Genomic DNA, 23,874 nt, shown 5'->3' on the forward strand with positions numbered 1-23,874 from the left:
TAGGAACTTGCACTTGAAAACAGTTAGCCGACTGTCAACTCGCCTGTGGTATCTTCACCCACACCCAACCCCCCCGTCCCCCCCCCCCCCGTCCCCCCACATGCCCCGATCTTGCCCGCTGCTCGTCTTTGCCCCTAACCCCACCTTCTAACCCCTGAACCTTGTCCTTTGCTCGGGGGCCAGTTCCTGCTCCCTCCCCACTCCACTGTGCAGCTGTCGGGACTCGTCGCAGCCTGGGACTGGCCTCGCCTCTCCGCTCCTCCTCTCTGAATGTCTCTTTATCTGCCTGCTTCCAGCACCGGCTCCGAGTGCCAACAAGTCAATGGCTACACCACTGTGCAAACTGCATTAGGTCATTACAAACCTGAAAGGAAAAAAAGGAAACTTAAAAAAAAAAAAAAAAGGAAAAGAAAAAAAAGACGACTAGGAATATCACAATAACGTTCCTCTTTGTTGGCGTCTCCACCCGTTCTTTAGTTTTACAATCTCTTAAGCCATTGTTGGATTGAAAAGATACGATTTCTATGTGTATATATATTCATATAAGGTACAGATTTGTGCGTAAATGTACACAAAAGTATACAAAAATGCATAAAGACATACTGAATTTTCTGCTATGTACGTTGACATACATACAGTACACACAGTACAAACATACATACTTTGTTTATGTGTGTGTTAATTCCTTGGTTTGTAAAACTCTACATTCAGTAGAGCGAGATTTCCTACAAGTAAATCCCAGATTCTCCACTTGGCACCAGTCAGCTCGGCCAGAGAGCCGAGAGAAAGACAGAGAGGATGTTGTTGTCTCATAAGTCGAGCGCTGTAGATTTTTCCTATCTTTGTATGAAGCTGTCTGTCCTCCCGCGTCCTTCGCTCAGTCAGTTAAGTCTCCTCGGTTCTTAGTGACAAGACAAGTTGATCGGGGCTCTTCCTCCCTTGATTTCAATCAACTCCCATGGAGGACGCCATTGTAAACCCATTTGTCAGTTTCCCCCACTGGGTTTAAAAAAAACACCTCGTCCCCTTTTTTTTTTTTTTTTTTTTTTTTTTAAACGCCACACCTGTGACCTCCCCTGCCCATCCGACGCTGCTCCTTCGCCAGGCGCTCAGACAACGAGCCTCAGCAGGCTCAAACATTCATTAAAACCGGCAGCCTCCCTCCAGTGCAGCCGCTTGTTATCATGGTAACAACACCGCCTTTGACCCCCCCCCCCCCCCCAACCCCCAGAGAAAGGAACAGTCACCCCACTCGTTTTCATCTGGACTCCAGCGTGTCCAGCTGAAACACATTGTGATTGGTCGGGGTGGTGAAGAAGAGCTGGTCGTGCGTCGGGGAGGTCGAGTGGTTGTCACAGGGGCTGTTGAGGCCCAGCGTCCGCTCAAAGTCCAGGAGCTGGCCCATGAAGTTGAAGTTCGGGGAAATGTTTGACTTTTTCCGCTTGACAAAGTCGTACGCGTCGTTGAGTGACAGGTTGAGCTTCTGCATCAGGTAGGCCACCGTGACGGTCACCGAGCGGCTGATCCCGGCCAGACAGTGCACCAGGATGCCGCACTTTTTGGAGCGAGCCTCGTCTGAAGAGGAAACCATGAGAGAGGTTGAGATCACAGATAACACCCCGCTGTACGTTTCAGCCATACATCCAAGCCTTCAAACGATCATTGAGCTCGAAGGAAAAGTCTTTAGATTCTCTGTCTGTTCTAATAAAACAATACAAGTAGAATAAGTATTGTTTTCCATTTTGTTTCTCTGTAGTGTGAATGTGCTTATAAACTGAGATGTATTCATTATAAGGGTGATATTGCAGCTGTTTTATTTAAAGTTTAGTTGTATATGTGATTATACTGTATAGTTTGAAAATGGAGCCCAAAAAGAATAGTTGTTGCTTTGTTAATAACTGATAGGATTTCTTCAAAAACAATGAACAATATTTACAGAATATCAATTACATAAAAAAACTCAAAGCTCTGAAAACCTAGTTTCTCAACTAGCTTGTTACTATTAGCAATGGTATCATATATAAATATATATATAGTTTACAATTTTATTTGCCAAGATGTGAGGCAACGTCGTGACATATAATCAAAGTCAATAGGAAAGAAAGAAATAAACAAAAAAAGGATGAAAGGACATCAATAATAATAAAAATACATCAAATTAAAATAAATATTTCTGCACTTGAAATATGACTGTTGCTTATTTAATCATGACTATTTAATGTTCTAGAAAAAATATGATTAATCCCAGAACATATTTTAACACACTTTAAAGCTTCAAATGTAAATAAAATTAAATCTATAACTCAAACAATATCATATTTAGTTGGCATCGAATTACAACTAAATAGCAATCATTTGTGCAACAGAAATATTGACCGTTACATAATCACGATAAGTCATCCACATAGCATAACACAGACTCACTCATAGTCCCAACGCTGACGACTAGACCTTTCTCTCTAAACATTCATCGCACTTTTACTCCAGAACGACCTTTCTCAATGACGGCAGAAGGACATGTTTCATTCTGCTTTCTTGCTCTCAGTCTGTAGAAAAACCTGAATAAAAAAAAGCCCATCTTACATTATTAAAGGCCTACATCCATCACCCTTCTATCAGTTACGAGCCCTTGCACTTGCATCACTGCAGGCCATTAGAGCGAGAGAGTTAAGTGCTTCTTTTCTTTCTTCCTCTGTTATCCTCTCCTTTATCTCTCTCTCTGCCTGCATCTCTTGTTGTAGGATTGGGGTCAGTTGGCTCTTGAGCTCAGGCTGCCAAGCGGATGTCGAATGAAATTTAGATGCGATGTGGGCTCACTTTCCACGCCTATACACTACTCAGAAGTCAAATAAGTAAACCGTGGTTAATTTGTCCTGAACTGATCTCTAGATGGTGCAGCGTTATGTCACTTTATTTGTGCTTTTAAATGGATTACAACGCAGGAATTGTCCATTTATCCGCCTGTTACAATGCCTGAAAACATCAAATTCCTCCATCTCTACATGTTCATACAATAATTTCAGATATTTAAGGAATCTGCAGTCCACATCAGTACATCAAGGTCACATCTGGGTCTCCTTTTAAGCCTGAGATTCTCTCCTCTACCCATAATTACCACGCTGTTAAAAGACCTGATGTAATCCCTGCACATTACAGCCAGACTGCAACATTTAACATCAGCATGACCCGAATCGGCCACGACCTCTGGCTCTGGCATATGTCTCACTTGCTCCCACCTAAGCTGAAACATTAGCCTTAAAAAAAAAAAAAAAAAAAAAAAAAGAGAGAGAATATGTCAGGGGTCTGGACAATCACAAAGACTGTGGTTCTCATTGACTCATCAGAGAGGGAATTCACTCACTCTCTGGGAATTAAGTCAGAGGGAATGACGGGAAATACTGAAAATGGGACGAGATGAGAGGCTAGAATCCTTGTGGCTTCAATTCTCAAATAACTTATTTCCATGTTTCATTCAAAACTTTGCTTTAACCCTTTTGTGATATTTACTTAGTAAAAATGAGCCTATGGATGTCTAAATGCAGCTCAACAAAGCAATTGTAGGAGAATTTCACACTTATTCTGTTTTAAACTATTTCCACAAAATATATGGGAAACATATGTTTACATGATGTATGATTAAACTCTAGGATAAATGTATTTAAAGAGGGTAACGGAGGATTCACTTAACAAGACTAGTGATAAAGTGACTGATGATTGGTTGATCATTTAAGTCATTTTCTAAGCATTTCACTGGTTTCCATTTCTCAAATCTGAATATTTGGTGCTTCTCTTCGTTATATAAGAGTTAAGTGAAAATTGTTTTAGGTTTTGGAGTGTTGGTTGGACAGAACAAGCAATTTGAAGGTGCCAACTTGGCCTTCGGGAGACTGTGTTGAGCATTTTTCACTATTTTCTGACTTTTATTAGTTAATAAATCAATTAGTTGCTAAACAGATAGTATTTTGACAATTCTTTTGAAAATTGTTTAACATGTTTGATGCAATTACACCAGATGTCCAGCTTCTCAAACTGTGCAGATTTGCTTCTTTTCTTTTTCACCTATAATAGTTTGCGTTTTGGACTGATGGTCGGACAAAACAAGACATTTGAAGATGTCGCCTTGGATTAATCGATAATCAAAATAACAGTTACCCCGCCGTTTCCAAAAAGATCTGTTGTAACGTAGCATGAAGAGTTCCCTCCCCCTTTACTCACCAATGAATGAAATGGCCTCGGGGAAAAACTGAGAGAGGTTCTGGCTCCAGTGATCGGAGATGGGGATCTGTTTGTACTTGAAGTCCCCTTCGTGTTCGAACATGTTGGGCAGGTTGGGCGTCACGTTGAGGATGTACTTGATGTTGTACTTGCTGAGCACATCCAGGTTGGTGGAGTCTTTGGCACAGCCCAGGTAGAGGTACGGCAGGATCTGGACAGGAAACGCTGGCTGGTTGTTGGGGAGCGGGCTGCCCTCCGACTCGGTGGCGCTGCCCGGCTCGCGGTCAGATTCCCCGTCTGAGCAGTCGGAGCTGATGCGAAGTCCTCCCAGGCCGAGGACGGAGGCTGGCGGCGAGCTGCTGGGACAGGAGCAGTCCAAGTTGGTCTCGCAGTGCTCGGGGTACTCCGACTGGAACTTGTTGAAGCCCCCTGGAGGACGAGGAAAAGAGCAGAAAAAGTCAATATTAGGATAAAAGCCAAGAAAATCATCTCCCTGTGGCATAAAAAAAAAAGTGCCCTGTGCATGACAAGAGGAAAGGTTGTGTTATACAACATCTACAAAATGGCAGCTGAATGTCAAGTCTGCATGATAAGGGGGGGGGGGGGGGGGGGGAAATCATGAACCTGAATGACAAGAAATAAACCTTTACATTAGAAATAAAATAATTATAAGAGTTAAAAACAATTGACAGGAAAGATTTAGAAAAAAAACAACAACGTTGATGCTGGTAAATAATCAGCACAAATTATGTTTTTAAACATAGAAATGTTACCACTGTAAATGAATACTCTAATTACATTCTATAAAGCAGCCAGGTGTAGTGAAGGCAATCCAAACGGAATCAATTTACATAACTTTTTTTCATCAACTCACATAAAGACGAATACATCATAAACATTATTAAATCTGCCATTTCTATTGTAATAGTGTTTTACAATTAAATACATAAAAACAAATGTATAGATTTTGTTGTTGTTGTTGAAAAAAAAATGCAGTTATTGCAGCCATGCCACCTTTTTACGCAACACTACATATTCATATTTTTTTTAATGTGACGGATAAGAGGAGATTAAGGCGATATTTGCGTCATTGTGACTAAGCAAACAGGCCGGACAGATGTGCTCCATTGAGAAAAGCTGAGCCCTGGGGAGAAAGAGCAGCAGCGCTGACTGTCCTGCTGCCACACCGCGCACCACTCAGCGCAGTGGACTTTTTGTGAATGGCAGCTCGGCTCATGACTCAAGTGAAACATTTCTTTGATTGCCATTAAATCAAACACGTCCGCATCCTCTAACGCTATTACACGTTATACTGTTCTTATGTTAGAGTCCTGGAAGGATTATGCACAGTGTGTCGTCGTCTCCTCGTTTCCTTGTTCATTCATGAAAAAAAAAAAAAAAAAAAAAAAAAAGCCAGTCTTTTTCCTGAAGGAGCACAACATGGCGGGGCCATTTTTTGCAGCATTTAATTGAAAACATATTTGACCCAGCTCTATTTGCTGAGACGCGGGACACAGTTGAACGCTTCTCTAGATTGGACTGTAGTTTAAGCGATTCTACCCAAATACGAATTAAAATTGTTCTGACAATATTTAATGTCGGCATTAAGTGAAGGAAGTGCAATGTCAAACTTCATTGAGACTTCGCAGTGAGTGCAGCTCACGTGTTCTACCTCGTTTTGTATCAGCCTATAATAACTGCTGTAATAGTCGGAACTGTCGCTGCCTCATTATAGTTCATACATAATAAATAAGACACAAACTCTAGACGGAGGATAACAGCTGGATGTATTTGAAGTGTGGCCACACTGTGACACTTAAATATCCTTACAAGCTATTTAAGGCTTTATACTACGAGTGGCTTGTCAAAATGTGAAGATGCCCTTTTCCCCCAAAGTAATATCTTCTCAAGCGTTTTGCTTCAGATATATCAAAGACCCAGAACAGGGATGAAACATGGACACATGTGTTCATTAATGAAATCATCCCAGGCCAGACAAATCATAACATGTTTAGTGTTTGGTGAAAAAGACACATTCAGAGCAGCCGCATATCCTGCAATCATCCTCAGATAACTACATCAGAGTGAAATTAAAGAATTTGTCTCTCCGTCAGTGTGAGTTATTTTTGTTATGAATTAGAGCGACTCGGCTCCAACACAGAAGCGGAGTTTATCTTACCCTCTAGGTAGAAAGCCTTGCACCCGTCGTCCCGCAGTTTCTGCAGCAGCAGCCCCAGCACGGAGCTCCCCAGCCCGGACTCCTGCCGCTCCGGGGTCGCCTCGTCGTACAGAACCACCACGTCCGTCTTGCACCGCTTGACAAATTTCTCCTTGTCCTCGTTGTTGGGGATGATGGAGCGGATGGGGAGGTTGCCCTTCTTCAGCCTCCGGAGCATGAGGCCCGGGATGGCCAGGTTGATGGCCGACTCGATGTGCGAGGACTCGTACAGCTCGTGGGGTCTGCAGTCCAGCAGCAGCAGAGAGCTGGCCCCGGACTCCAGCTCCTCCTGCAGCCACTCCACGCTCTTACTCGACATCATCATCGAAGTCACGATCACAGAGTCTCCCCACAGATGATTTATTTTCATCAGGGAAACGTTAATCCGCCTGTCCCCTGGTGTGACATTTATAAAAAAAAAAAAAAAAAAAAAGCAACACAACAGAATAGAGAGAAGACAAATCACGGCGCTAAACTTCCCTTCCCGCGGCCGCTGCCACCGCCGCTGCTCCTGCTGCTGCTGGTCCCGCGGGCGCGCACGCACACACACATCCAACACGCGCGCACCGATGCCCCTCTGGTTGGAGCAGGAAACTTGAACATGCAGAGGTTTCTTTCCCTCCTTCCTTCAGTCCGATAGATGTGGAGCTTTCATTCCAGTCCATGGACGTCCATTTGGCGAAGCTCGCTCCAACTTTGAGGCGCCCGCAGAGCCACAAAAAAAAAACGGCCCAAAAAGAAGCCTCGTTAGTGTCCGAGGTTGAGAGTTCCGGATGAGTTGCTGTCGCTAAAGCTCTGGATTATTGTTGTTATTTGACATGCTGGCCCCGTGGAGCGCCTCTGGTTTGTCATTTCCACTGGATGCGTTAAAGAGGCTCTGCGGGCTTGTCATTGAGACGAGGGAGGGGCGGAGAGATTTAAAGGTGCAGAGCTGCGAACGATTCACACGAGCTCAGGCTGCTTTCACGACATCCACGTCCATTCATTGATAGTCTGTACAGTGCGGTCTGATGTTGAATGACATATTCGACTTAGGAATCTGCAAGTAAAAGTCACAATTCAATTTCTACACGGACACGTGTTCAGTTCATGGAGCTGCATATAGGCTTCTTTTTAACTTTGGTTGTTAATATGTAAGTTTTCCTCATGAATCTTAATTAAATAACACTTTTTGAGATTGTAAATGAATGTTGGACCCTTTTGCCTTATAGCCTACTTTCCTTTATATTACTAAAAGTTGCAATGCTTTTATTAATAACTTTCCGTAACTAATGCCTTTAATTAATATTAATGAGAATTATAAAAATAATCACGTCATATCCTTTTGTACTAAATTGACTTTGTGGTGAGTTTGTTTCCAGGGTGAATAATTAACGTTCAATCTCGACAATTCAGCAAAAATGTCCTTAATTAAAGTTTTCCATTTTTTTTAAAAAGTTGAACATTTACATATCCACGACAACCGGATGAGCCCCATCTGCTGACGGAAATTGGCAATTCCTTAAAATGAACAAAATCTCCGGAGTAGCTACTAAGTGGCTCGTGTTGTTTTGTCAAGTCACAGAGAGAGGGCGAGAGGAAGTGGAAGTGTTTTTCCTCATTCTGTAACAAATGTGCATTAATATAGCAGCATACAGCTATTTGCTATCGATAAAGTGGAGTAATGTCTACCCGAGTAGAGAATGAAGTCTCTCTCCCTCGGTGTTTGTTGTTATCCAAGCTTCTCTGTGCTTTGTTTACCTAGCCAGGCCACACATGCCTTTTGGGGCATATTTGTGCACGTGAGTCCATGTGAACGTGCCCCACTGGCGAGCTCGCGCCCACCGCTCTGCTCTGCGCTCATACTGCGGTTACAGAAGAGAACGCCTCGCCCGCCATTCGGTTCCCCCTACAGGTAAACACTGTTAGCTCTGTCGGCACCGTTAGCCGCCAGCTCCGCCATCGGCACGTTGAGAGCCGTTTGAAGGCAATAGGTATTCTCTGAATTCCATATTGAGGACCTTTAACATTCACATTTCTTTATTTAAACAATATTCTTAATGTTTTTTTTGTTCAACCCATGATAACACTGCCTTGTGTATATTGCGCACACATGTATCCTTACTGGTATTGAATATTTTTGTTCTTTACAGGCCAAAAATCTTTTCTGAGTCGGCACTGCAGACAATTAAGAATTCGATTTTCAAAGTTTGAGAGTATTATGTATTTCTTTGTTACAGCAAAAACACAACAACATAGATAGATTGATAGATAGTAACTTTATTGATCCCGCGAGGGGAAATTATTTTGTTGCAAGCAACAATAGGTTACAGAGCAGCAATAGGTTACAGTAAAAATCTTAATATAATATAAAAAATGCAACATGAAAATAGACAACGTTATTCTTCCTCACTCCTTTATTCAATTTCTCTCTAATTCTCTGTACTTTTATTTAAATGTGAATTATTGTCATTTAGATTGTCTAATGTAAAAAACTTTTTAGAAAGGTGATGTATACAAATATTTCCTCTTCTTCTTGTCATCATTAACGCTGAGTGTTATGAGGATGTTGTGTGGAATATTTACATCTTGTAACAGCTCAATGGTGCTGGTGTACCTGCTGCTGTGGGTCATCACATACGATTCACCATGGATGACCTAATAAGGCATCAGCAGGTTGTGACAGAGGCAGAGAGGAGGAAAAGAGGAGCGTTTGATTTCCTCACAGCTGCAGAAAGGAGGAGTGGGGGATGCACCAGCTGCAGACAATGGCTCTTTATCCCCCCCCCAGTGACTTATACACACACACACACACACACACACACACACACACACACACACACTAACAAAACACATGCATGCATATACACAAGTACACACACACACACACACACACACACACACACACACACACACACACACACACACACACACACACACACAAACTTTAGAGCTCTTGTGTTTCCACTCCCTTCATGGACAACAACAGGCTCTCTTAGAGATGTGTAGCCACTTTGTGTGTCTGTCCAGTAGTAAACACAAACTATCATCACTTATTTTTAACTTTCATGACTGAGGACTGAAACTTCTGATGAAGCTCTATCACAGTTTGTTTGATTTAGTGGGCGACAGGGCGATAACATGTTGCTTTAAAAGCACAAATAGACTGTGTAATAAGAACATCTGGTGGCAATCTGTGTCACACTGTAAAGTATCATTTTTGGGGTTCCTATATCACATTGTTTGATGAATTCTATCTTTAAGAAGAGGAGGAGGTTGTGAGGTCAGGGCAAAGACAGCAACATGACCTGCTGACTTGAAAAGTATGTTTTTTAGATAGCGTTATACGAGCTCGCCAAATTTAATCCTCTGGTTTCTAAACACTGTTGAGAGGCAATAGATATACTCCCAATTTTGCATTTAACACCTTTAACGAGCTGGATACGGTGCGGTCACTCAGTGTTGCTCCCAATTAGCTCCGGTGGCCAACCTCAGTGCTACAACAATCAAATCTCAGGCAAAAAAAAGCATTTCAACACCAGACCACCTTTTAGAAAAACTGTTGTCAGGACACCTGCAACTGCAAACAAAGTAAAGTATTACTCTTTGTATTCTGAATTAAATTTGTTTTATCTGAATCCCTTTTATTTAAAAAATGTTCCAGAGCCTAGAATAGTGAAAATGAATGTGATGTCATTTCAATGAAAAGTCTATGGGCAGAGGGAGGAAAACAATTGGACTTCACAATGCGGATGCAAACTTTCTTTTTGGCTGAGGCAAACAATTTCCATTCAAATGATTGGAGTCCTGTAATCTTATACTACCTCTATGGTGCATTTTGTGTCATTTCATGTTTTATTCTGATTGGCTGGTGTCCAGTAGTAACAGTCATATTATGATATTCGTTTCCTAATTTTGATGTGGCCCCTCTCAGGTCGTCTAAATTCGGTGGTAAATCTAAAATGACAGAAGTCTGGTAACATAAGCAAACAGCCTACCACCTGTCTTCAGATTGTGATTCAAACGTTGCTAAACCCTGATTGGTGGCTAGAAGTACGTGACATAATGTTGTTCATGTTAAGCCCCGTTGCTCATAATAAGAAACCGATTGAGAAGATACGTCGTCTGTGCCTTTAACTGGTATTTCTTCATAAGCAGAGTGGGTTATGTAATAAAAGCAGGATAAGACAAATGAGCTTATGTAAAGATTAGGACGTATTCAATGCTATCTGAACAACAAAAGACATGAGCTCATCAGCAGCTTTACCCACCATCGTCAGTCTACTTGCTCATACATGCATCAACAGCCTTTAATCTGCCATTTTGGAAAGAACAGAAGCTTTCAGATTGTCTTTGTACACACATTTCCTGTTTCACAATACATCTCGTCTGTGTCACAGTCAAGTCTTTAGAAAATTGCCCTCCTCCATTCTTCACTATACTTGAGGGTTTTAATCAGCTTTATCGTTCTCATATTGAAATGGAATATGAATAACCGTCCGTACAGTATAACCTAATCAAACAGAAAAAGCAATATGCAATATGAATCTTTTCACTGTTGACACAGAGACTCATCCTTCACTGGTGGATAAAATCCTTCTGCCAGATGGAGGAGCCCTTAATTCCATCTTAAATCTATAGTCCAGTATGGTAATGTCATTTTCTGAAGCATGAAGTTAAGATGAGCGTAAAGTCCCTTATTCCCTTTTGTAAATCTAAGAGCTGGAACTGTTTTTTCTCTGAATGAAAAGCCACATAACAAAAATATTACACAAACCCATGCAGCACCCAAAATACAAGGAGAAAGATAAATCTTATCATGTGAAGATTTTTTTTTTTTGGGAGTGGGCAGTGTTGTTAGCGAGGATTTGGAGATTGACAAAACAGATGAGGAGCACTTTTTGTTCCTCAGGAAGAAGAGACTTTATGATTCCACATCCTCCTAAACTGCACCTGAAAAAACTTTTTTAAACTTTCACAATCTCACAAACGTTCTGAAGTCAAACTCAAATCATGGAAATAAAAATGTTTTTTTAGTGTAATTTAGAAAAATAGTAATTAGCAAAAATAAATTGAAGTTTTACACATTTTTCTTCCTCGATACCCCCTACACTAGTGTTCTCCACTGGGCAGGAGTTTTTGTACTGACAGACAATATAATAATTTGATTGATTGTCCGTTGCAATTGTGATTTGAGCACTCTTTATGTTAATGCGTGACATGATGTGAACGTATGGAATGTTTAAGAGCTACCAATGACAAAATGAAAAGTAATGACCTGTGGGAATCACTACGATATAGTGCGTTACATATACTGTCCGCAATTATATTTAAGTGTCCGATTTCTCATAAATTGACCACCTATTAGAAATCTAAATGGTTGTATCAAAACTTAATAATGTGACATAATAGCAGGACAAAACAATTATAACAGCTTTGAGTCTGGCTCATAATTGCCACCATCACCACTGGTTGGTGTGAAAGGCATTCTTGGATACTTGGCTACCCACAAGCATAAACGCCTGAGCAATGGAGCAAATTTATGCCCATTATTCAATTAGGGGGAGAAACGTTATGAGGGCAACGTCTCATATAGACCCTGTATATTCAAGCAGCCTGTATGAATTATTATACCATTTTCAGCAACTGACAAAACAATCTCACATCTTTGGACCATCTGAGTTGGTTCAGACAAACTCGTCGCTGATCGTTTGCCACAACAAGCTTTGGCCGTCAATCACAGTCTGTCGATCCACGCAGGAGTCTGTCTGTTTACAAAGGAAAGAAACATGAAGCCATTTAGCTTCACTGCCGTCATGGACTGAAGGACGAAACAAAGAGGCTAGCGTATCGTTGCTCGGTTTACTGACTACAGCTAAACTTTAAATTAGTAGGATTGTACTGTTGCAAACTTAGAGTCAACATTAACAAAGTTTGCAAGCAAGCCCACTGTACGCTAGTTCGCTGATCGGAGAGGATTCGACTGTGGAGATGAGACGTCGTCAAAAGGAGCCGCATCGAAGAGTCGGTTTTGTGCACCCTCATTCAAATAATCTATAATGCAGGTGGCTGTTTCTTGACTTAATCTAAGAGGTTAGGTGTTGCAGAAATGCAGGAAATTAGTTTTAAATCACATTTTCCAAGTTTGCATCCCATTTTAGGACATAACCCAAAAGACTACACGACTCAACTCCCAAAGCATCCTCCAGAGGCTTTAGGCTTAGACAGTCTTACTATAAAATATGCACAAAAGCTGCCGTGTCAGTATAGTTATAGTCTATAGAAAAAAAAAAGTGCTCTTCAGACAGTGAATGGGAGATTAATCTAAACACTCTGTGTATGCTTGCCAAAAAAGCAAAAGCACATATTTAGCAATATTTCGTATTTAAAGCAGCGATCTTCAGATAGATCATCGACGGATATCTTTTCTTGTGAATTGTCCGGTGTAATCTGTAACACCGGTGGGAAAATGTGCCAACCCTGGCATCTGTACTGTGGACTCGTGCGGGTCTCCTATTCATTGGCAATGGAGCGGATTCAAACAATTTTTTTTTCACAGATTAAAATCTGTAAGGATTTAAACATCATGTTCACACCACTGAACTGTTCCTGTTCATTAAGACAACATTTGTAGCTCAAATCCTGATAAAAAAAAAAAAAAAAGAATTGTATCTTGTCTGTCATTATTATCCAAATATGCTGCATGCACATCACGATTCTGTTTCTTTGTTTTTGTCTGAGGTCTCTTTAAGGCAGACTGTGGTTTAAACCCACTCACCTCAGTTATGGAGTGAGGTGGCCACCCCTCTCCCACGCTAACGCTGGCATTTCCTCTGCTGTTTCCTTTGCCCCCAAACACACAGGTCGCCAACACATAAAACACAGGCCTGGAAAATGTATCACAGCACTTTGTCCGTCTCTGTTCAGTCGCTCTGTGATTCGTGTCTATTTTTTTAAATCACAAACATATGCGGGAACATAGATTGTTATAGTTACTGATTAGTGGCTGAATCTTAGGTTTTCACAAGGGGACCTTTTTCAAGGTATTTATAGTATCTTGATTAGGAAATTACAAGTTTGACAGAGGTACTTTTACTGTAGTTGCAAGGCTATTGTATTTCTTTACAGTATAATGTACTGAAGTGGATTGCATTACATTAGATTATACAGTTCAACAATGCTCTTCTGCTCCAGACAGATTTATATATGATTATTTCATACAAAGCACTTTGTAAGAAAGCACAGTGAAATATCTGGTGTTTTCAGCGCATTTCCAGCAACCATTTTACCAAAAACTGGTAGAATAAAATACAAAAAGATTGAAGTAAAATGAGAGCAAAGTAAGTAAAAAGTAAGAGCAAAAGAAAAAAAAAGAAAATCAAGAGGACGCAAAAATGTGAATTCTAAAATGTGTTTTTAGGGACAGCATAGCCACACAGGAAGGTCATTATTATTTAGAAAAATTCGGAGAAGAGATCTTAACCATCATATCTTCTCAGAACGTTAATGAAAGGTCTGTGACTGGAAGTGATACAAGGTCTCTTGCACATGTCACATGCACGACACATCCATCCCTGACCCCGACCTCCACATCCGTACACTATGAACGTTCACATTGGACATAAATCAAAGACGCAGATTCATCCAACATGGCCGTAATTGCAAGGAATACTGGGATGTTCTTTTTAGTAGAAATTTAAACAAAGAGCTTCGTTGCCTGATTTCCTCTGACTAGTGGTTCCAGAGTCGAGGAGCCCAGACTGCAGAGACTTCTCTGCTTTTGATTCTCGACCTGTGAATTACTACTAAAGACCTTCCAGAGATACTCAGGCTACACTCAGGCTTGTGTGGGGTTAGAAGGTTAGAAATATTGTAAAGAGACAGACTTAAAAATAACTTTCATAATAAAATCTCCAAATCTAATCTAAGACATACAGGCAACCACTGTAGAGAGGTCAAAGAGGTCAAATTTGGATTTATATGCATTCTAATATGTGATCTCGAACCAGCTGAAGCTTAGAGAAGCTCTACTAACCGAGCCAGGATTATAAAGAGTTGCTCTGCAGATAAAAATATTATTATTATTATTTTTTTTTGTTACAAAGGTTCTGGTGACGTGAAGACGTGAGCTGGTGGAGCGATCATCGTGTAAAAAGTAAAAAGGAGGCCAGCGTTAATGCTGATGTCTCCAGTGGAAGTGTGTGAGCACCGACCGCTATGAATTTTTCAGCAATCCAAGAGATAGAGAAGTGTGACTGTGTGTGCATAAAGTGTATATGCGTGTGTGTGTGTGTGTGTGTGTGTGTGTGTGTGTGTGTGTGTGTGTGTCTATTAAAGAGAGGTGAACACATGCTCACACTGTGAACTCTGAGCCACAGAGAAGTCTCTCAGCTGAATGCATTATTAAAGACCAAACCAGAAAGCTGGAGAGCGACAGAGAGACTAACATCACACAAAGGGAAGGGGAGACAGAGAGAGACAACAATCTTGAGGGAGAATGGATTTAAAGTGGAGCTGGCTGAGTGACAATGATGGAAATCAGTTTACCAAGTGTACATCTGAATCAAATCTCCTCAGTCTAGCAGTGATCATGAGAGGAAACAACTGAATAAAACATGCAATCCTTCACCGCCAACCCTTTATCCTAACAGAATACACTTAAATACTGCCAATCAGCTGATTTGCCCAAATATGTGGCGATGTTTTATCCAATCTGTGTGATATACTCAAGGAGAGACACTCCAGGTGAATAGGGTAAAAGATAGTAGCTATCGCCACGACACTTCCCCAGTTGATTATTTATTATTTTGTTAAATAAATGCTTTTAAATAAGCAAATGAGGCTTTATCGTATTAAATATGTGCTAGTTTGCATAACTTTCAAGAACAGAATGTTTGAACATTGGATAAAGTCAGGTTGAACATTCTTGTTTCATTTTCTTTCAAGGTTTTTACAGAGGGAATTTTAAAAATCTCTTTTTATCACTCCATAAATCAGAAAATACTGTCAACAGACATTTAAAAAAAAAATCCATCTCACCATGTTTTTAGGAATAAAATGTTCAAATCAGGCTATGAATTATATATGAACAAACTCCTCTGTAAAAACTTTCTGAATATAGATAGAAATTTAGCTGAAACGTTTTGTTTGTAAGTGCTTCTGAAGTGAAGATTTCTGGCTCAGAGTATGAGAAAAAAAAATTGTTTTGAGTAAATGGCCTTCAAAGATATGTATTGTTTTCCTTATTTGTGCAAAACACTGTAGGGGAATAGAGGAATGTCCAGTGATGATTCTCTCTGACCAATCAGTGGTCTGCACCTTCTAGTAACCAAATTGGTACCAAAATAAAGCACCAGGTACTATCTACTAACCTTTGCCAATGGAAAACCAAACGCAAATGAGTTGAGTAGAGCACTGCTGTACCACACAGTGGAAACACGCTATCAGGTCAGGGTGGACTAAGACAATGGAAACTATTGTTTTTGTGTTGTGTGTCGTTGCTTTAGTAAAGATTTTGATCAAAGCTACGGGCAGATCATGGTTCCGTTTTTCATGAATGTTCGTGACATTTTGTACATACGTTCATGGTCCCCAGAGGATGAATCCTTTGATAATGCCGATAAACATTATACCTGCTAATTATCACCATGGTAGCATGAAACTAGGTCAAAGCACCACTGTCCTGTAGTACTAGTATAGCATGGCAGCTGTTACAAAGTTCATACATCCCGTCTTGTGTTTCATGCCACTGTTGATTCATACAACATTTAACCAAACGCCATGATTATTTCCTCACTTTAAAAAAGTGCTTTGATTGCTTCTGAATGTATTTGCTATAAAATATAAAATAAGTTGTATATGAACGTCATTTCAATGAGACCAGGTAAGGTTAGAGCACAGGGTGGGATCAGCACCTCTTTGACTCAATCAACACTTCAGTAGGGCTGAACAACTAGTTCCTGGTTAAAAAAACCCTGAAAAGTCTACAAACCACAATGGAGCGGGTAGACACACCGTCAGTCAAAGAGTGAACAGTAGAAATCCACCCTAAAACTGAGTCACCCAACCTGTCCTCTAAATCACTGTGCTGCTCTCTAAGCCTGGAGCCGATCCAGAGAACACATTTGACTGCTTTTATTCCCAGTTTGAGTGAGTATTTAATAAATCGCTGAAACAACACGTCAAAAGCAACATTCATTCTGGTTGACTCTTTATTTGAAAATCGTTTTTTTTTTCTTTCTTTTTTTTAAACCACCTACTGTATCTAATCAACCTGCAGAGCAAACACACTGTAACTATGTAAGCAAGACTGTAAAAGCACTGAGGTGAGTCATTAACTTCTTCCTCACCTCTCCCTCTTACACACACACACACACACACACACACACACACCCACCCACCCACACACTCTCAGCCTCACCCCATTATACTACTGTGACAGCTGAGAGGCAGGGCAAAAGACAGATGGTCAAAGGTGGCCAAAAAAAACACCAACGATCTGTTCTATCTCACGAAGAGTTTCACTTTCCTCCGCTCTGCTTCAGCACCAGCAAGAGTTGTCTGACAGCACATTAATGCAGCAATTCTAAAGCAAATACAAGCAACTGCGGTTACGTAAATACAATAAAGGATCTGAATGCTCAAGATGTAGGTATGTACAGTAATTGCCAATACACGGTGAGTTATAACGTTAAGGTCACAAGAGCTGTTGTTACGCCTGGTGTGGACGGTGCACATTCGCCTACATTTACTCCTCATCCTTCTGTGTCTTTGAGTTTTAGACGTCGGGTACTTTAAAGTTTGCGGGTCCTCTCCCCCTAAAATAGTGAGCGGAGTTCCCTCCTAATCGGTAAACAGAATATGAAACTTGAGACGGTTCTAGGGCTGAAACGAATCGTTGGGACGCTTCGAAGCACAAACATTGACATTCAAATTCTAAATCAACATTTGAATGCTGGGCAGCTTCCACTTGGACTTAGGCAGCGATTTGCCTAAAATGTATGAAACATATGAAAAGGTTGAATTGATGTGAGAAAGCTCCAAACATCCCGGGTGGTTCATAGTTTGAATGAAGTTTCTCTTGCTCATTTCCATCATAACTAAACTAAACTGAAACAGGGTCTTTAGTGAACGCAAGAGATTTGAATGTTTTTATTCTACGACATAAAATACATCACTTAATATCAAACCTGTACATTTTGAAAAGGCGGTTGTAAACAAGTGGCTAAATGAGACAAAGCGTCGTCAAGCAGAACACCAGTCTGCTTGTAGCTTCATGGTGGTGACGTGTATTAATGCCACCGTGGATTAGGATGTTTATAGCGTGACGTTGGCTTTTTATGATTGCATTTATGCTTGGAAATTTATAAAAGGCGTGTTCCTTTGTGAAGATTATTTTGCTGAATGAAACATGTTAGTATCATGAACGTTGTTTTTTTTTTTGCCACAGAGCTTATTTTCTGCAATAACCCAAAATCCAATGGAAAAATCCTGTGTTTTTTTTTTTTCCATCGAGTGTGATGCTAACTTCCTGGTTGACCTACAAAAGTCATCCCTGCAGCACTTTATACAGTTATGAGAGTGTTATGCAAGCCTGATACACACCCATTCAGGTAAGTGTTATTCAAGAAAGCAACATACGCTGTAACAAACATGGTATCTTGCTTTTAGACACATTTCTAAGCTCCATCTTTGACCTGAATGGTGGGTGTGTAACATGAGCAGTCAACCTTTAGAGAGGCAGGTGATGATAAGGTGAGACGAGGCTTCAAGAAGTTACGTCCAAGTTTGTTTTATGGGCTGGCTCGTTGTAAAGTAGGTCATCAATTTTAAACTCTCAGCACACATTTACACACCTTGAATGAAGCGTGTGTGAGCTGGTTGTGTTTGTGTTACCTGAGCATTATATTTGTGTGATTTAGAGCTGACGCTGTAGTTTCATATTCTACTGTAGGGACCTTTTCCTGATTATATACTTATATATATATATATATATATATATATATATATATATATATATATATATATGTGTGTCCATTGAAATGAATCCTGAAATAGACTGATGCATAAACTGCTTTTTACAAGAGCCGAAGCTCCTTTTTCAGATTGCCAAAAAGGGCTAGTTGGTCAACAAGATTAAAAGCCTTTTTTATTGTCGTTGTATCGACTTACAACAGACAAAGAAAAAAGAAAAAAAGAAACCTCACTCCCTCCGTCCATTCACTCCCATTGGGATCAAATGGAAAAGATAGTTTTGGAGCAGAAGCTGAGGCGTGGGTTGGAGGAGCAGAGCGCCAAACCTCAGCCACTGCCGACAAACACGGCTTAGTCTCAGAGGGTGAAGGAGTGGGCGGCGATGAGGGGGGAGAGAGAGGGGTGACAAGGTGGGGGAGGAGGGCTGGAGCAGGAAATGAGGCACTGGGGAATATTGCCAAATCTAGCAGCGGTCAGAGAAGACATGGCGGGACTGAGGCTCAAACAAGTTTTCCCTCTTTACAGAAGGGATCTGTAAAGAGCGTCAAGACTTTCCACACCTTCACATACTTCTGTTTGCTATCGTTAATGTCACTTTGTTGCTAAGAGGTCTATCTACACATTTTTATTCTAAAGTAATCACAATAAACCACAGAGCAAATTAACGGTCGGCTTAGACAAAGGTTGGGTGTCCTTTGTCTAAACAACAGCCACACTCATTCAATTTGGTCGGTGATATTGCACCTCTGCTCTTTTCGCCTAAAAGTTCATGTTTTATTTTATAAAAGTGCGTTAATTGTTTCTGATGTTAGAAGAGGCGGTCTGTATTTCAGGGTAGGTGTCCCGCCTCGACAAATTAACACAGTAGAACATACAGACTTTATGAAAAAGGACAAACAGCTGCTTCAGAAAGTGGGCTATAATTGGGCTGCATGTATTGAGTAATATAAGCCACTTTTGTAGCTGTTGGGTGTTTACATTATTTTGTCTACCTTGAGCATATGGATTCGTCCGTGTTTATGAACTTCTCTTTGGGCTGCTTTGCTGTCACTCACTGGAAACTCTAGTACATCAGAAGCAGAACTCAGACTTCTGCTGTGTTTTTCTACGGTGGTTCCTCTTCACTGATCCGTGTGTTTTGTCTCCGCAGACCGCCTCTCATTTCTTTCCCAGAACTACAAAAATGTCCGTTCCCCCCTCAGCTCAACAATGATTATTTCTGTGATGGTGACCAAAGACAGATTATATCACAGGCTAGTACAACTTGTAATTCTAAGAATACACACTGGCAATAGATGTTTTGGCTTTTTTTTTTCCACCCGCCAGCCACAGTGAAACTATCTATGGCAGCGCAGCCTCCACCTGCTGCAACAGGGCACAGCAGCAGTGAGAGTGGCCTGGTATCAACTCAATCTCACACATCTCACAAAGTCAGAATATGACACAATGTTTGAGGACACAAAAAAAAAAGCCAAGAGGAGCCGACACACTGAACTAGTAAAACACACACACACACACACACACACACACACACACACACACACACACACACACACACACACACACACACACACACACACACACACACACACACACACACACACTCAGGCAAGCAGTAGCAGCAACCACAGCGCACCAGGAAAAACATATCCAGATGTTCTCCTCATAAGATCACCAACCCCCTCCTACACACACACACACACACACACACACACACACACACACACACACACACACACACACACACACACACACACACACACACACACTTGTGGGCCACACATGGGCTACATATTACAGAGGTTTGCTCTCCAACTTCTCTTTCCTCCCCTTTCTTTTTCATGCACGCACACACATTTGTACAGCTATATTTGTGAGGACTCTCTTTGACATGAAGCATTCATATTCTTAACCTTAACCATCACAACTAAACCCCAAACCCCAAAACACACCAGAGCAGTCGTGAAGTGCGGCTAACTATGACCGGTTTGAGTCCTGTGACATGTTGACCCGTATTACAAAGAATTTCTTCCAGGAAGTCCAGTTTGAGTAACAGATCCATTAGTTTGAAAGCTTATCAGATTCCAAAACACTACACAGAGGCCTCACCCTTATCTGACGTGCAACTAAAAAGTATTTTCATCTACGGTTAATATTCCAGCTATTCCCTTGATGAATAGTTTGGTTTACAAAATGCCAGAAAATAGTGAAAAATGACTTCAAACATCTTGTTTTGTCCAAACAAAGGTCCAAAACTCAAAGACATTCAGTTCACAAAGATATAAAACAGAGAAAAGTAGTTAATCCTCACAGTAGAAACGTTGGAACCAAGGAACAGTTGGTGTTTCTACTGGAAAAGTTACTATAGATTATAGTTGCAGATTCATCAATTATGAATCGTGTCAGCTCTCACCTAAAACTAATTTGAACTTTTATCCCTTTAACACTCAAACAATCCTGTCAAACAATTTCTGGTCTTAAGGTCCTCACTTTGCAGAAATGTCCTCCCAAGGTTTAAAACAGGACTTGGTCCCCACAAACACACACACACACACACACACACACACACACACACACACACACACACACACACACACACACACACACACACACACAGTCAAGACGTGCAGTTATTGAACCCACTCTTTCAGCCCCTCCTCTCCTCCACTAGAGCTCCTGGCAGGCCGTCTGATTGAGGCCCATAGTAAAGGGAGCCGTTTTCTCTGGCAAGAGTGTGTGTGTGTGTGTCTGTGTGTGGTGTGTGCGTTTTTGTGTGTGTGTGTGTGTGTGTGTGTGTGTGTGTGTGTGTGTGTGTCCTCGGGCCCCAGACAGGAAGGAAGAGAGTGGGCCCGGCAGCACAGCTCCAGAATTCCGGTTTTGTTTTTCTTCTTTTTCCATCAGTGCAGAGCCTGAGTCGGGTCTTAAAGAAACAGTCATTAATATTTTCCCCTCTTAATGACGCCACACTGTTCTCTGAGACCTCCACAATAAGACCCAGTATGATTCATTACAGTACTATGTAAACATAGTACCAGTTTGTTCACTAAAAAAGTCCAATGAATGAATAGGTCTTTTATGGCTCAGATGAATCTGTTCCTGGAGAAAGCACAGCGTGCGTCTGAGCGTGTCCTCAGGCTCATTTTCATTGAGCGTCTAAAAATAAAAGTACTGATCCAGCATCAGCGATCAGGTTACGTAAATTACTCAGATGGTGAAATATAAGGATTTTGGACACAAGCAGGGCAGGTGTATTTAGCTGCCACCCCCATGGTTTTGTAATAAATCATCACTCAAAATCTGGCAAAGAAAGGGTTGAAAATGAGCCCTGGATGACAGCTCACGGCTCATGAACTTAACATCTCTGCCGAGGACGATAAAGACAGAAAAGATTTCTTGGGTAACCGCTCGAGCTCTGTGGACCAATCAGAACAGGAAGCAGTCGCTTTAAAAGTAACCCGGTGACATCATCGATTTGGCAACGATTATGAAAACAAACGTTCTTTCCCTTGTTACACAAAAAGAGCTCAGAGTTGTGAAAGAGTCGATTTTATCAACTGATTTCAGAGAGATACGAGTGAAAAACATTTATTAAGAAGCTACACAATAAGTTACTTCCAATGTATAAAAGATTCAGGCGAAGGATACAAAGGGACGGAACGAGACGCTTATCTTTCAAACCGCAGCCGTTCTGGACTCCAAATAGTACCATCGCTTCAACTTAAAGTATATAAACTGCCTTTATTTTACATTTTGTTTCATTGTCAACAACCCAGTCAGGAGACCAAAGCCAACAATGTGTTCATCTCTCAGTGCTGACTTTCATAGCCTGTCTGTGGCTCTCAGCCATAAGACAATTAGTTCTCAGTGTAAATCCTTAAAAAACGGGACACAAATACACATATACAATATATATATGTGTATAATTTCACTTGAAAAAAGGCAATATAACTTACTTAAACAGCGAGGTAATGTCGATTTTAACAAACATAACTCAAAAAGAAAAAAAATAGTGCATTGGTTAAAGAATGTTTTCCGGCCCGGGTTCACACTAGTGAGTATTTACTTACCAGAGAAGCACCAATTCAACTTCTCTCAGTGCTTCTCCTAATGACGGCAGTAAACAAACATGAAGTATCTGTGGGCTAACAGAGAATAAGGTCAAACTCAGGTTCCTGTTTCTCCTCTTTCTGCAATTTTAAAAATGATAAAATTCCTGTGCTTGCTGCTGAGTGCATCTACAATAATAACTGTGTGTATCTCATGAACATGTTGGTTGTGATTACCGATCACAGTCGATGTGCTTTTTGATGAAAAACAACAGTTCATTCTGATGCCTTTCTGCGTGAGCCTGCACATGCATAAGTAGATTTAAATACGCCCACACGGGTAGTGCAAAGGCAAGTATGAAAGTCTCTTGCATGTTTCTGCACTTTTGTACAGGCACCCAACGTGTACACACACACACACACACACACACACACACACGCACACACACACACGCGCGCGCACACACACACACACACACACACACACACACAGTGACTTGTAGCAGCAGGTCCTTCGTCAGCAGAAAAGGGACTGCGCTCTCAGCACTCTTGTAGAAGAACAACTTCTCTAATATTAAACTCCTTCACTTCTGATATCTCTTTGTAAAACAACCAGGCGCTGTACATCAGCAGTAAGGCTCGGTGTGCATTTAAAGTCCAGTCGGCAAAATGTTTCCAGACCGTGTGCAAGTTTGCACATTTTGGGTGTGAACAGCGAGAGAACACTGCATACGTGTTTTTCTGTTAACGGTGTTGCTGCGACCCCATTTCCTTTACACCACAGCTCAACCTCTCTCTGGGGCCGCCATCTTCAGGCCTCCTCTCGTCTCTGGAGATGCAGACCGATCTCCATCTGGTTCTCCAAACACTCCTTGAGTTTGTCCTCTGTCAGCGTCAGACGCTGCTCCAGGATCGAAACCGTCTGGATGGAGGCAACAAGAGGAGAGGGACGAGACGAAGAAAGGGGGGGGGGGGGGGAGGAAGGAGATGGATAAGAGAGAAAGAGCATGTTAGAGAGGGCTGTATAGCATCAGCTTGACAGTAATGACTATATAATGGCTGTGTTTGTGTGTGTGAAAGAGGCAGTTGTGTGTGTGTGTGTGTGTGTGTGTGTGTGTGTGTGTGTGTGCTCGAGACAGATGTTGTGCATGCAAGACAATCCAGCTGATTATCGCAGAGAGATCTGCTGCCTGAGCCGAAAACACCAGGGTTTCTGTGTCTGGCACGCACTCGCTCTTGTTCTCCCTCTCACACAGTTGCATAAACAGCCTTACGCACACAGAGAATACAAGAAGGTCGCTATCCGAAACAGGACGGGCATGTGTGGGTAGTGAGATCACAGTGCGACATACTTTTCCTCTCAGCGTCCTCCAACAGTGACAGCATTTGTTGTGCACTTGTGTCATCTGAGCCTGTTTACCAGAGGAACACCCAGGTGTAATT

The 23,874-nt window shown here is 41.4% G+C and overlaps 2 protein-coding genes across 2 annotated transcripts in view; both read right to left on the reverse strand.

The window, feature by feature from the left end:
- Positions 1-285: 285 nt before the first annotated feature.
- Positions 286-6,874, reverse strand: dusp7 (dual specificity phosphatase 7). The gene is made up of 3 exons (XM_068712328.1): positions 6,395-6,874; positions 4,216-4,644; positions 286-1,575 (listed from the first exon to the last, which is right to left on the reverse strand). The coding sequence occupies exons 1-3, from the start codon at positions 6,801-6,803 to the stop codon at positions 1,259-1,261; spliced, it is 1,155 nt and encodes a 384-aa protein (XP_068568429.1). The 5' UTR covers positions 6,804-6,874; the 3' UTR covers positions 286-1,258.
- Positions 6,875-21,997: 15,123 nt separating this feature from the next.
- Positions 21,998-23,874, reverse strand: part of poc1a (POC1 centriolar protein A) — a 34,840-nt gene continuing 32,963 nt past the window's right edge. Inside the window, exon 11 of the mRNA XM_068711729.1 lies at positions 21,998-23,353. Within this exon, the coding sequence (XP_068567830.1) occupies positions 23,243-23,353 (111 nt within the window). The 3' untranslated portion in view covers positions 21,998-23,242. The remainder of the gene's footprint in view (positions 23,354-23,874) is intronic.

This window comes from Cebidichthys violaceus, unplaced genomic scaffold, assembly GCF_023349555.1.
Source record: "Cebidichthys violaceus isolate CVI_PGR_0920_01 unplaced genomic scaffold, fCebVio1.0.p SCAF_17, whole genome shotgun sequence".
NCBI lineage: Eukaryota > Metazoa > Chordata > Actinopteri > Perciformes > Stichaeidae > Cebidichthys > Cebidichthys violaceus.